Consider the following 15,793-nt stretch of genomic DNA (forward strand, 5'->3'; position numbering starts at 1 on the left):
CAAAATATTAGCAAGTGTTAATACTACTCTTGTTACTCAAGCCATTCAGTTATATTTGATTAACCTCAAACTTTATGAAGGACATAAAGAGAGGCATGATTAATATTTATAATATGTGATTATGTTTTATCTTATAATAAGTATAAAAAGGCTTTTTGGATGAGCTGCAAGAAGTGAAAAGATTATCAAAGTCAAAGAATGTCGTTTTGATCACTTAAGTGGCAAAGTGGTCCCACACTTTGCTACTTGTGTGTGTGTGTGTGTGTGTGTGTGTGTGTGTGCATGCCACACTGTGAAAAAAAAGTATCACAAGTTTAATTTCCAAATTGTGAGTATTTCAAGATGGCACAGCTTCCTTTCAGAATTTCAAAGAGGTTTGTAGTAGTTATTGCCAATAGTGGTTTTCTTAATTTAAAAAATCCTGTAATGAAGAAATCGAAAGAAGAGTTATCATTGAACATTTAGAGGCTGGTTGAATAAGCATGGAATATTCTAGTAATTTAACTAGAAATACATAGTATTGTGTGCTTATTGAAAATATATTGCTAAGATTTTGAACACTCCTTTGAGATACTTGTCTGAAAGCAGCAGTAAGAACACAAATACCAAAATGTATAGAGTTAAAAAAATAAATATTATTTAGGTAGCAACTAACCTTAAATATCTCAGATTCCACTCTTCCTATGACAATAGCATTTGAAATTTTAAGTAAAATGCTTAGTTATTTGCTTGGCGATCTAGGAAATATTATCTCCTCAGTAAGCCAGCAGCATGGTCATTTCTGATACCTAGGCTAATGTAAGGAAATTGCTATAAAATATCGTCAAAATATTGTTAAGTTTCTTTTAGTATTTGATGTCATTGATGAAGAATTTGAACATGAATGATGTGTTCATATTTGTAAGTGTTTCAGACTCCACACAGAGTGACACATCAACACTGAACGAGACAGAGCATACCACTTCTTTGCGTTTGTGTGTATGTTTTCTGGCCAGGAGGAAATGAAATAATTGATAAATTAGGAATCCTTGACAGAATATATTATCAGCAAAGCTTTCTTTAGATGTAACAATAATAATGATTGACTTGAACCCTAATTGTTGTCACTGAAGGACACACATTTTTCGTTCTTAAATATGTACAAGAATTTTTTATATTATCTTTTGCAATTACATAATTAACATTTGTAATTTATTTTTAAATATATAATTAAAATTTATAAGGAATATGTTAGCAAACCAAAACACACGTATTTTATCATTATTTATCTTTGTAAATGATGAATAAATAAAGGGAAACAGTAGATTCAATGTTTGGCCATTTTATTGTTCAATTCCAAATTATGTTGGGGTCATAGGACCTCCAGTGTGTTTCTAATATGTTAGAATCTTGTAATTAGAGAACCTCAATGGAAAATAGTATTGGAAGAGGATACTTTTAACTGAGATCCAGAGATGTGTTCCCTTTTGGAGCTTGTAGACACTGGATATTCACAAAGCTAGTGATAGTTCAACCCTGCATTAGGAATCCCAAGAATTACTCTTATTTCTGTATGCTCCTTGGAGTTGAGGGTCACATATTAAGCAAGATATTATGGCCTGCCTTCCCTTTAGTCATCTTCTCAAGTGTTTTCCCCAAGAAGATGCTCTACCCACTGTTGTTTCCTTAATGTACACTACTAAGAGGGATTTTTTTTTTTTTTTTTGGCTCAAATTGTTTTGGAATTTTTTTTTTTTTAATTATTAGAATTTCCATTTCAAAACCCACATTTATCTCAAGCATGCTCTGCTCCTTCAATTCTTAACTAAGATATAAAAAATGCATCTTGCCTCGAATGCCATTTAGGGTTTATATATAGATTCTTTTTAAAGACGAATGAAATAAATTCAGTCATTAAATATTTGTTGAACAGCTACTCTGTGCAAAGAATAGTGATAGGCTACTTTGAATAACAGATGATACAAATTATCCAGGGGTTTATAATGTACTTGCAGGACAGGAAGACATATAAACCCAATAATTTCACACATGACTAATTGGCATGGAACCATATTATACATTTCCCTTACCCCCCTCAGTAGACAGCAAGCTCTTTGAGGGCAAGAACTATTTTTTTTTTATGCAAGGTTCTATCTCTAGTGCCTGCAGGCATAAGATTCTGGTAGGCAGAGGTGGAGAGCCTGTTATAGGCTGTAGAATCAGCAGTTAAAATTGAACAGACATAGTAATGCATTGAATTGGGGTGGTGATCAGGCAACCATTCGGAAGTAGCTGACACAGGATTCTTAGAGGCTGGGCCCCGGGGGTAGCATGGGGGCAATTTCCAGAGGAAATTGATTGAATGCCATCCTAAGGAATTATCAAAAGCATAGCAGGTTTTCACATACCTTTAGTTTATTTATCACTTTCCTAATGTCCCTACCGCACCTTTTTCCCTCAGCCCTTTGGAAAAGCTCTTGAACATGGTTTATTTTTATGGCTGAATTATATGATAATTTATGGCTTTGGGTAAATTATTCACAATGCTATTTTCTGCTGCTAAGAGTGCCAAAACCTAATTAGATCTGCCACAAAAATGTCTATTCCAAAAGTTGCTTTTTACCCTATAAAAAACATGTGATTTTTCCATAGCTAATAGAGAAGTGACATTTGAGAACCTGCACTGATAACCAACTAGTACCGAAATTTATGTGTAAACAAACATGGTATGTGTGATGTATATACATTTTTACATTTTCTATGTAAAAACACATGCCATATTGTGCATTTTTCAATTTAAATAATGATTACAAATATATCCATCATTCTAAGGATTATCCTGATTTCTCTTTTGTCAGTCTGCACATTGCGTGAAAACAATTTTTGTGACAGTGATTGATTTAAATGAACTCACTTCTGAGAGAGTGATTGTTTTCATTTAAAATGTTGGGTATTTTTTTTTTCCTGTATCTGAAGGCACTTGAACTGCTTTGCATTTCTCTCAGTTCTGAGTATTGAGGCTAATATATTATGAAACATTTTTTTGAAATATATGCACATTAGCTTTCATTATTTCTACTTTAATTAATGTCAGAGAGCATAGTTAGTACAGAGTTTCAAACAAGGAGTATCCTGAAAACATTTTTAGTAAGATGTGCAAGCACAGTCAGTATTTAAAAAAGAAAACAGAAGGTAAAAGGATAATTAAAACAAAGTTTTCATATTTTCCTAAGCAGAGTAAATATTCTGAATGTGTATCTTAGAAGACAATAAAGAACTCTAACAGTCTTATGAATTGAAAACTATTTTTGCATTTTTTACATGGCTAGCTAAAATGTAAGTGTGGGATTTCAGATATTTATTTTCCTTCAATTATTACTTGAGAGTCGAGTTTGTAGGGGTTTCAGATATATCAGTACTGAAAACAAAATCCTCATTCTTGTAGGGATTATTTTTAACATTCACTAGAAGAATGTCACCAAACCTTCTTATCCTATTATTTTTATGAAAAAAAAAATGAGAATGTTCATCAATATAAGCTTGTTTAACACATGTAATATTTTCACTGTTTTATATTCAAGCATACTATTAATTTGGGGTGATGTTCTGTTTTTATCATAGTAGATGTATTCTTAATGTTTTCAAATACTTTTGACTGACTTCATGTTAGATATGAATAGGTAGGTCGTCATTGCTCCGTTACTCATTTGTGGACTTGTTTTCAACCACATAATCCTTGTGAAGGAATTGTCATCTTTGCTGTTTTCTTGGCATTAGATTTTTTCTCTTTGAGTATCACTATTAATCCATATTATCTCTGTCAGATTTTTTCCCTAAAATATCTTAACTTCAGTTAAACTAGATAATAGAACTTATAAGTCTTCTTAACCAAGAAGACATAAACTTCTGCATTTTGCAGAGCACTTATTGGGAACAATGACTGACAGCCAGGACACTGTGCCAGTCCCTCAGAACTAGAGAATGCCCTGAACCTGCCTCAGGTACTTCAAGGACCTCATATGACATGTGAACCTGAAGACTCCAAAGTCAATCCATGTAAACTCTTAGCAAAGCTTAATTTCTTTCTCAGTTTTGGGGATGACAATCAAACAGGAAGTTCTAATACTGGGTCTTCACACGCTACATTGCATTGCCTTTCCTTTCTTTTTGGGAGGGAGGCAGCCCGTGATGGATGCTCTTTTTTAGAGACTTGTACTCCTGTTGCAGCTGCCCAGACTGGTTCTTGGCCATTCTGGAAGTCATGTGAGATACTTTTGGTCTTTCCTGTCAATGTTTCCCTCACAGAATCATGAAATAATACGTATAAGTGAGCTGTCCAGCACGTATTAGGCTGAAGTTGAGTCTTGCTATAGAGACTCATATGGAGGGTTATGTTGTCCTCTACATGGTAGATCGAGAAATTTAGTCATGCTGTTGCCGGACCACATATAGCTGCTGTGATTTGCTTTCTCAGGAAAATTGTTTTGTTTTCTTTTGTGTTTGTCATGGATATTTGGCTTCATACTTTTGGCCTTTGAGGAAAGAGCTTGTTTCCTTCTGTTTTAATTATTTGAAAGAGTGACCTCATGCTATAAACGGTGATATTGCACTATGGCTAGTTTTATTAGTGAGGATCATAGTGAGTGTTTTATGGACATGTGGCTAAGCACAAAGAGAAACTAATAAGTGGACTCCAGAAATTTTGGGGCAACCAGTTAATCTACAACAGTAATATGCATTTAGGTTATTTGCATGCATGTATTTCAGTATTATTTGCAAGCATGTATGAAATGTTATCGTTACACATCCTTTGTCAAAAGGCATTAATATGTTTTATTAAAAAATCTCCATTTTCATTATAAAATTATAGGAGATTTTTTAAATAATAAAGTGTTGAAAAACATATAGGAACCAGCAAAATATATTTATATTTCACATTTTTGTGTGTTGTTTCCCATGTATTTTCCCTATGGATAGTATTTCTTATGTGGTCATGCCCATATTATATACACATATGTCATTACACAAAAGTTTATAATACTGGGGATTTAGTTTTAAGTTAGAAGTCTGGAAAATAAAATTGCCTGGTCAAAACTTTTAGTCATTTTTTAGGCTTTACTGCCATCCTGGATTTCATGTTATTACAATTTTCACTCTTATTAGCAATATATGAAATGACTAGATAATTACCCAGTCAGCATTCATTTAAGAAATCTATATTGCCCAGTTCCTATTTGTCTAGACCCTAGAAATGTAACAGTGAGCATATCATATATCTCAGTTTTCTTCGTGAAACTTAGAGTACAGTTTGGAGATAGACATCAATCACATAATTGCACAAATAAATGTGAAATTCAAATAACGAATTATAAAGCAAAATAGTAACATTTATTAACCTCCATGGTTAACACAGATTTAGGTTGTATTATTTCCTGTACCTTTTAATATATTAAAAACATTTCAAAATGAAGTAGTTTTGATGTTTGGCTAATGTGAATAATGCTGTAGTTTTTTTAAAAATAAGTAATGCCCATGAAGAATGCTGCCATGAAAGTGTTTAAAGAAGGAATCTGAACTCACTTGAGGTATCAGGAAAGTGCCCCAGAAGAAGAATTGATGGAGCTGAACTTCAGAAGGAGAAAAAGAAGTTAAATACTCAAAGATGTGTGCATGTGGGTATGTGCACACAGATGTGCAAGGGGGCATCTTTATGTAGAGACAGGGAAGGTTAAGGGGGCAGGATAAATGTGGAACATTATGGGGTATTTGTAGGCAGCCCACAGTGACCTGGGCTGAGCTATACAGGGGATGGAGTGGAGTAGTAGAAGACAATGCAGGGCATGTGAGTAGTTCAGTGAGTGGCCAGAGCCCCTGCATGTTTACTGATCTGCTGGATGGAATGGGCCCACTGCAGGTGCAAAGACCACCCAGGAAGGCAATGAGGGACCTGAAGAACTGCTGGCAGTGCAAATAGAACAAGGAGCAAGTGAGGGAGATCTTGAAGACAGCATCTGCAAAAACCGAGCAATTCTTTAGCCGGAATGACAAAGGCAGGCACAGTGTTGAGACCTTTCACATGAGTTGATGAGTCAGCGATACAAGTACCTTCCGACTGGTGTTGGTGGAGGAGGGAGAATGACACAGATGAGTTTAAACCTACAGTGTTAAATCTGCAACTTTGGTGAGGGTTTCATGAGTGGAAATTTATTGGGAATGTGGCCAATGGCAAAGTGGGGTGGATCATAGAAGAGATTTTCAAGCACTTTGATTCTTTCTAACTTCATGTGATTGTTCTAATCACTGATTTGGCCCTAGGTATGCAGGGTTTGGGTTTATATACAGCTGTGGTTAATCTTTAAAATCTAGTTAAAAAAAAGAAAACAAGATTGGTTTGCATTTTAGTTTAGATTCTTAAGATGGTTCGGGCCAATTGTTCAACTTCCAGAGGCCACACAGTTTAGTGGTTAAAATGTAGATCATGTTCAAACCCCAGTGGAGCACTTGTCAGTTTTGTGTTCTTTGTCAATTACTCCATCATTCTGACTCCACCTTCTCGTCTTCAAAGTGGGCTTTCTAATAAGTAAGTTTTGGTTTGTTCAATGAGTTAATCCTGTAACGTACTTACCACAGTGCCTGGCGCCTGGGAAGAGCACAGTCAGTGTTATTATGGTTCCTCAAAAAGAGAACATCAAATAATGTGAGACTAGATGCATAGAAATCAATTTTGTTTCGTTTCTTTGAAATTGAGTGAGAACTCAAAACTATGGTTTCGTTCTTTGCTCACACTTTGCTCAGACTTATGTCCTCCAGTCCCATCCATGTTGTCACAAATGGCACAATTTCCTTCTTTTTAAAGGCTGAATAATAATCTGTTGTGCACATATACCACATTTTCTTTATCCATTCACTTGCTGATGCACACTTAGGTTGTTTCCATATCTTGGCTATTGTGAATAATGCTGTAGTGGACATGGAGCTGTAGATCTCTTTAAGACCCGGTTTCATTTCCTGTGGCTGTGTACCCAGAAGTGGGTTTGCGGTATCAAGCGGATTGGTTGTTTAATTTTTAATTTTTTAAGGAACCTCCATACTGTATTCCACAGTGGCTGCATCAGTTTGTATTCCCACCAACAGTACACAAGGATTCCACTTTCTCCACATTCTCACCAATACTTGTTATCTCTTGTCTTTTTGATAATAGGAAAAGCAACAAAAAAAGAAGAGGAAGAAGTGTTCTCTTTAAGTGTGAGGGAGCTTGTGGGGGTTATGTGTCTTTTACTGCCTTGCCTGACCTACTTAATTCAAGTAGTAGCTAAAATGTAGAATTATTAACACTAAGTGATTCAAAACATAAAGCTTTTACAGAGGATTATCAATCTCTGAAATTCCTTGTATGTCCTCATGGCAATTAAAAACCTGACTTTTTACCTTTGTTCTCTTCTTTTCCATGCCATTTATTTGCAGTGATGAGCATAAATACAATGCAGCATAAATAAGAAAAGAAGTCCTCAATACGTAGAGGGTCAATAACCCAGTCAAATTTTACTGAGCGAATGGCAGACTAAGGTGCAAGAGTAATTTTTCCCACTAATGCACTTCTTAGAATTGTGTGATTTTTAAAGGTATATACTACAGAACAAGGAACATATGTCACACAATCCCAATAATCACTTAGATTGTTTTTTAATCCTAGTCTTCTAGAAGCATCTATTATATTTAGTTACACTGATGTGATGCTGTGGTGTTCATGCAGTATTCCCCCCAGATTTTCTTCACTATCATATGATCTTTGAAGAAAATCTAAGTACCAAAAAGTCATTTCTCAAATTATTAGTTATATTATGTGTCCATAATAATATATATTGACATTGTCTTTAGTTTCTTGAGGACTAAACAAAAGACTAAGGGTATTCTGGTTTGGAAGAGCCTTTTTTTTTTTTTTTTTTGACATGTGTGTTTTTTTGTTTGTGTTCACCTGTTGGCAAATCCACAAATTTTCTGTCAATTACAAGATGGTAGCCTTCATTGTTCTGTGCCATTCTACTGTTTGATAGCATGATCGTATTTGCATGTCCCATTCAGCGATTGTGGAGAGTTGCCAGTTGCCATGGTGATGAATATGATGTCCAACATCATATCTAGTCATAAAACAAGGATGGCCTTTGAAAAGCCACATGTAAATATTTATTTTCAAAGGTACAGCTGGCTCTTTGTGAAGCCTGGGTCACTTGAATGGTTTTCTTTTCAATGAATCATCAAATGAGAAGTCTGTTACCATATGATTTCCCGTTTTGCTTTAATAAACTTCCACTGTCCTCTATCCTTGGCCCTTTTGGCTAAGAATCAAAATCCACGTTATATAATTTCACTCTATTTTTTAGTTATAAATGTGTGTAAACTGTCTAATTCGTCCAGATTATGGCCACAGAGCTGACCTGACAGCATAGGTTTGTTATGGTGCCTCACCCTGAGCTCAGAAATCGACTCTCCCATTTTTCTATGGGTCATGCATGAACACTAGATGCTTCCATGCCAGTCAGGCTGACCCTTTAGACATCAAAGAGGCATTCTCCATAATGGGGCTTTTTCTAAGAATGCATATCAAAATGTTAGTATGATTTTTTTAATTATAGGTTTTTCACCTTTTGGGATTACCTGTCAAATTAAGTAAAAAGAAAAATCCATTAAAAAGCCTTTAATAAGGTTTCTTAGAAGCAGAAGTTTGCACAACTCTTGTACTACCATCCTGAATGATATTAGACTATTAGACTAATTAGTTTAGGACTTAGCTAATAATTAAACGAATAGATTATTAAGTAGCTCAACTGTGTTAATTAATAATTTAAATCCACACATTAGTTTCATAAAAGGACCTATTTTCTGCTGCTGACACATGCAACGTATGACTGCTTTTTCCTCACCTTTACTGATCAATATGCTCTAAGTTTGATTCAGACAGAGGAATCTGGGAGATAGAGAGTGAAAGGTGCTACTTCTATCCAATGCCCTCTTCTGAAAAAGAAAGAAAAGAATCAGAAAAAGAAAAAAAGAAACTCTATTCTGACACATTGTGAGGCTTATGATAACTATGTTTGCCTTTCAGATCCCCAGCTCAAGGGTATAGTGACCAGGTTATATTGCAGGCAAGGCTACTACTTGCAAATGCATCCCGATGGAGCTCTCGATGGAACCAAGGATGACAGCACTAATTCTAGTAAGTGACAACCTCAGGCCACCCGTTAACACAGTTGGTAGAAGCTACGCTGCTGCTTAAATGACTTCTTAAAATACATTTACAAATACTTGTTGTGTTGGTTCATTTTTACAAATGTTACACACTAGAATGCCATTTACCATTGTACTTGGACCACATGGATGAAAACATTAACAGCAACAAAAGAAAGCTATCATTTTAAGATAATTAGAGGTTATTTTCTCTCTTTCTCTTTTTTTCAAAATGATTGTTACATCCAGCATTATTGTTACTTTTAATCTTCATTATCCTAAAAGTGAAATAAGGACACCAGTGCATCCAGATGAAAGTTGAATCCATGTTTACTTTGGAAATACTGTTTTTATCAGGCTTGTAGCTTTTTAATGATAATTGTGGAAATTCAAGAGCTGTAAGGATTAGTTGTTTCAAATAATGGAAATGAAATTTTTCAAATTCTTTGCATTCAACCAGAAAAGATAGTATCTTTTCTTGTAGAGAGGATGCGAAAGTTCTGTACCTTTAAATACATTGTACAAAATGTTTACATTATATATTTGGGTCTGTGATGATTTTTCTTTAGTTGAACAGCCATTGACCCTCCATTGTATGAGTGTCTGCCTTCACTTTACTATTTTTTAATATATAATTCTTTTTTGTGTTTTCATTCTGGTGTCTCTTACTCAATTGTCTGTGTTTTCCCTTCCCATTTTCTGTTTATTCTGGCATAAAAGTCCTTTTAATTTGGCACATCAGTTTTAAAATAGACCCTTTCCAATGCTCGGGAGAATGAATGAAAAGCAAAAACTGATTTTATTGGAAATATTTATTCACATATTAACAGTGGATCAGGAGTGCATATGAATCTTTACCTCCATTTAACATTAGCCCTTCATTTATAGAACATCATTCCATGAGGAGAAGGGAGGATTTGAATACATATAACCAAATTATAGGCACTTTCTGTTTTAAGTTCTAGTAATCCAATTTTTAGTAGCCCCAAGATCATCTAATAATATAAAGCAGATTGTTTTTGCATTTGATGTCACTATGTGAAGTGTCAATATTTTTCTAGCCATTGTGTTTACCTTTTAGAATTTGGACCTTGCATCATTTAAATTTTTTTTCAACCTAAAAATGTTCTGTTTATCTGCATTTTCTTCCTTTTCAATCTCTAATCTTTTTCTCTCTTTGTGTCTATTATGTTGTCCTTTTGTCCTTTTAAACTTTTCCCTATTGTATTTGTTCATTGATTATTTTGTCAAGTGGTTTATTTCCTTCTTTGATTTAGAGAAAAGAGAAGGTAAAGCAATTCAAACACAAGGAAGAAAGAGAAAACATTTTTATTCTTAAGACTGATGTCAACCATTGTTTACTTGTTGGGATTTTGATATTGGATTGAACTTTTTAAAATTGTAAGGACTTGACCATCTTTGACCTATGAAAGATGCCAGTTTCTTCTGGTTCAAACTAATACATGTGTGTCTGTTCATTTTCTTCTCCCTATCTTTATCTCCTTACCCATTCTTTGACAAAAGGCATTCTCTTTTTCTTATGTCTTATACTTATGGGAGTCATGGACTCTCAAGATTTGTTAAGTTCTGATGTCTTCAATGTTTTCTGATTTCCTTTGACCAAAATCCAGTGGAGCATGAGGAATAGTTTTCCATAACTCTGATTACTGCAAAAACTATGACATTCTGACTTAGAGTTTGAGGCCATCCCTTATGCCAAAGTTTTTAAGAAAGGAAATAAACCATAGCTATATGAAAATGCTGCTTAATTTCTCAGAAAAATAATTCTCTTCACAGGTTTTATGCATTTTTCCCCTACCTTCTTCTTTGGTTTTTGTAATGCCAAACAAGTTGGTTATTTTTAACGATGGGAATCAATATCAAATTAAGGTGTGTTAGGTAGACACTATCTTTTAAAAGCGTATTGCTTCAGAATTGAATAAGGAGCACAATATTTTCTAAACTGTGAAAGTGCAGATTTATACATTATCTGCACACACACACACACACACACACACACACACACACACACAATTGTATCTGGTTACGCAAACAGTATTAAACACCAAACTGGAAATCTGAGACTAGACACCAAAAGACACACAACCTTCTGTTCTCTAAATGTGTGGGGCTTGTTTTCTCCTACTGTGTAACCACACTTGAAGAAACAAGAGTCTGGCAGCACTTGCAGTCCTCTCTAACCCCCCTAATACTGTCGAGGAACAATTTAAACAATAAAGAGGGGACAGGATCTCCTGTAGAGAAGCCACAGAACCAAGTTCTAGTGCCCACACTCAAGGGGCTTGCATTCCTGTGCAAAGAGCTGTCCCACACCTTCTGTTCCATTTTATGTGCCCTTTTCGCCAGTTGGGTTAGTTTTGTTACCATTTCAACATTTTCCAAAACATAGCAGAATAGAGAGAAACAGGGTGAGATACAGGTTCTCTCCTCAAAAGGCCATTAAAAATTATACGACCATAAAACTTAATAAAACATGGCAGGACTGCGGTAGTTTTATAAAAGCCGTGGGAATTACTGATTCACTCTACTTTTGTGTGTCATCACTTTTGTAGTTGAAAAGCACATTTTTTTAGATGGAATTTTAAGATTATTTTCTTTTCTCTGGTTCATTACAGTAGTCTTATGAATCTTCAGAAAATCATAAGCCATGAAAAGTATTCTATAAACATGAGGGTGAGCACTAGAGATGCTGGCAGGCGGGTCCTGGCAGCACTGCCCTTTTGGTTTGACGAAGGGTGTGATGTAAGAATTCACAAATGCATTCCAGATTTTTGATAATCCTCTGAATCCAAACCAAAGACTAGTAATCTGTAAGTAGGAAAAATAAGGAGAAATAATCTAAAGGTCACCATGCTGCCACCTTGAAAGTTACTATATGACAAAACTGAGGCTTGAGCCTTCAAATCTTCATGATTTGAGTTGGACACATATCCCCACAACTGAACATGAGCTTATTTAGAACTAGGTACAGTCAGAACGACCCTACTAAGCTGCCTTTGTCAAGATTTTTAGGTGAGTTGAGAAGAGAGAGAAAGGCCAGCAGACAGGTGAGCCTGATCCTAACATCCTCCCCGGGTTTTCCAGCCCAAGATCTAGAAATCTCTGGGAAGGAAAGTGGCATGACAGTGATTGATGATGGGTGATTGGTCCTAATAGAGAAGATACTGTAGCAACTTGACTGCTTACTATTGTCATCTATGTGCCCTGGAGAGATCTTTCACAGAAAGAAATGAGTACACAGGTTACTTCATCACACACTCATTTTCAGGGTATATTCATTTAAAATTCTTAGAGGTGCCCATCTATCTACTAAACATTAGCCTTACCATGAACTATGGCATTTGATTAGGGTGTAGTTTTCTTTTCCCCTAGTTTGCTTTTGGGGATGTCCTGAGGTTTTCCTGTGCTCTTAAACTTAATTGCTCCCATCACCAGATTTAATAAATGCTACAAGCACCCCTCTCATCTTAGAAATTCCCGACCTGATAATTTGATGTGTAAAAATTGCCCATCACTCACAGCTACCACCATGCTACAGGCCTTGGGATGGCTGTTCCCATCTTGGCTGTACTTTAGCGTCATTTGAGGAGCTTTTTAAAAAATTTCCTTATGTCCTAAACCCTAAACCCACTTCCAGAGATTCTTATTTAATTTAATTAGTCTGTGGTTGGGCATGGATATCCTGCTTTATGAATACAGCTGATTTTAAAGTATAGCCGGAGTTGAAAATCACTACTGTACGGAAAACTAGAGTGTTCCACAGAATAAATAGGGTAGCATGAACATCTTATTATTCTGAACTCCCCTAGGCTTTGTGACATTGCTTTATAATTATATAAAATACAAAAGGAATGGAAAATATAATGATGTCTCAATTAACATGGGTATCTGTAGTTTTAATTAGTACCATGGATTCATCATGATCAGCTCTGAATGGGCTTCCACATGACAGTGGTTACATGGATTAACTTTGATTTGTCTTTCTGTAAATGATAATAACTGACATTTTGGAATTCAGGTCCCAACCAAAATCCTAGGGAAATACCTATTTTTTGGTAAGGTCATTTTAGGCTATCATCTATAATTTTTCTCTTTCCTATACCATATTATTTTGATGAGTTCATGATGTACTTACTTTCTAGAATTATACCATCTGGCCTCTATCAAATATATGGCACCTACAAATACCATTAGGAGTGTATAAAGATTAGAATGATTAAGTTTGAATGGGTTAAGTTAGAATAGTTTTCAAGGACAGGCATCCAACTATGTTTTTTTTTCTTCAGAACTTTTACACCTAAATCAGGAATTGTTCTATGGTACCCATCCTTTCAAAATATAAGGGAAATAGGAGAGTTTAGGTGTTCTGGCTAAGAGTGAAATTAGCCAATGGTCCTGTCCCACAAAGAAGAAATACTGAGTTACAAAGACACAAGTACCATGTACTGTTCAATGACTCCCACTCATGTTTACTATTAAGTAATAGAAGTGAGCAAGCATAAGCCTCATTCTTTTATAACATAAGCCTCTAGAATCCTATGGAAAAGAGTCCAAAGATAGCTTGAATCATGAAAGCTAGTATCCATTTAATCATTTTGCCCCTGAGTATTCCTTTAGGGATGATTATCTATGACCATGGCCTGCCATGTTCCTTTCATCGCAGGCATCTTGACATCTTGGGATCAGTAACATGTAATACTTGGAAAAGAAGGTATAAATTTCCCCCACCCTTCAGAGAAAAAATGTGATGCCTCAGAATTAAATAGAAATTAATTTATAAAGTACATTTTTAATTATATACTGAGTAGACCCATAGATTGAAGCCAAAATTACCCACACTTTTCAAATTATTTGTCTTTTGTGGAATATATTTGAGAACCTAAACCTCAGGTATTTTGTTTACATGTTTACTTCAACATTTCAGGGTTGTCATTGCCTGTTCTGGCCTGATCCAGTTAGTTGGAACTACTCTTGAATTAAGACCTTGAGTGGGAGCAGATAACCGCACTGTGGATAATTAATAGCTCTCTTAAAAATGTATTTACGTTAAGGTCCCCCAAATCATGAAGCAGTTAATACTGAGGATGGTGCTAGAATACCCACAAAAGAGTCAACATGTAACCCCAGGATCACAATGTGTTAAAGGAATGTTAAGACTTTTTTTTAAAACTCAGTGATAACATTGCTATCTGTACTATGTAAAATAATAGAAAAATACTTTACTGGTCAATAAGGGAAGAAATGATACATGGAAACATAAATGAGTTTTTATCTCACAGATGGGTAAAATTGAACACTTTCCCCTCTTTTATTGTAGTTATCACTCACAGTTTTATGAGATATTAGTAAAAAAAATGTCTCTCTTTAAAATGTGCATGCCGTTCAGTATGATTCGTTCTTTCTAAATTGAGCACATTGACATCTACACACCTTTTCTGGGCTCTGCTGGCATCTCATGTTGGTTCAGCAAGACTAATTTAGTTTTGAAATTACCTTTTAAACTTCTAGCCTGTCCTACACTGCAGTGATAAAACATGCTTTCTGCTTGAAAGACCAGACTAAGCATTCAACTTGGACTTTTTGATTCCACTCTTTGAGAATCTTCACAGCTGATTTCTTTTGGCATCAAACGATGTCAGAGACTGTGATACTGGAATCATGATTACAGGCTTGAGTCTGTGTATTGGTCCACCAATTCTTTGCAATGCTATAGGTGGACTGCTGATATCTATACGTTGAAGCTCAAGGGCTGATTTTACCCATTGAAGATACGTCTTCATTAGAAAGAGAAATAAAACTTAATTGGAACTTCTCAGAAGGTTGTAACATAGATGATTTTTTTTTCAATAAAAGAAACGAAAGACAGAAAAGTGATGGCAAAGGTTTGCTTCCCCTGCCCATTTGTGACAGGCCATGTTTATCTTTACAGCACTGTTCAACCTCATACCAGTGGGACTGCGCGTTGTTGCCATCCAGGGAGTGAAGACAGGATTGTATATAGCCATGAATGGAGAAGGTTACCTCTACCCATCAGTAAGTAACATGCCAAAGGTGTTGGCCATTCATTCAATGTTTGCAAAAAAAAAACCCAAAACGGTAGTAGCAACAACAAAAATGAGAAGGATCTGTGTCTATTGACTCTGCCATCTTTGCTTTAATATTTGATCTTTACTACAGTGCTGTAAGGGCTGTTTCTTTATTATTCATCACTGTCTGATAATATCAGTATATATGTCAAGTGGAAGAGTAATATTACCTCTTAAAATTGTGCGTTTGCGTATTTTAAAAAAATGAGCTAGTTTGTAGAAAATGGAATAATTTTGAAAGGGTTGAGGTTAATATAATCTTTTATTTCTATTTAGAAATGTACTTGTCTTAGAGAATTTCCTGTAAAAGATTATTTTATAAAGAGAAACAGAATTATTATGAATTCTAAAAAATAAAATTTAAAAAGAGTAGACTTTTGAAACCAGGAATTCAAATTGTGTCAATGTTTTGCAGGCAAAAATACTTATAAAACATGTATCGAATTTAAATCTAAGCAAGTCTTTCTGTTTTGTGTTAACGT

General features: G+C 35.2%; 1 protein-coding gene across 5 annotated transcripts in view; it reads left to right on the top strand.

The window, feature by feature from the left end:
* The window catches only part of FGF14 (fibroblast growth factor 14), a 628,696-nt gene that overhangs the window by 489,925 nt on the left and 122,978 nt on the right, over nt 1–15,793 (top strand). For all 5 annotated transcript variants that reach the window (XM_025924255.2, XM_086708520.1, XM_086708519.1 and 2 more), the window contains 2 exons: nt 9,083–9,193; nt 15,155–15,258. In XM_025924255.2, the coding sequence (XP_025780040.1) occupies nt 9,083–9,193; nt 15,155–15,258 (215 nt within the window). The remainder of the gene's footprint in view (nt 1–9,082; nt 9,194–15,154; nt 15,259–15,793) is intronic.

This window comes from Puma concolor, chromosome A1, assembly GCF_028749965.1.
Source record: "Puma concolor isolate L17-30 chromosome A1, mPumCon1.1.hap2, whole genome shotgun sequence".
Classification (NCBI taxonomy): Eukaryota; Metazoa; Chordata; class Mammalia; order Carnivora; family Felidae; genus Puma; species Puma concolor.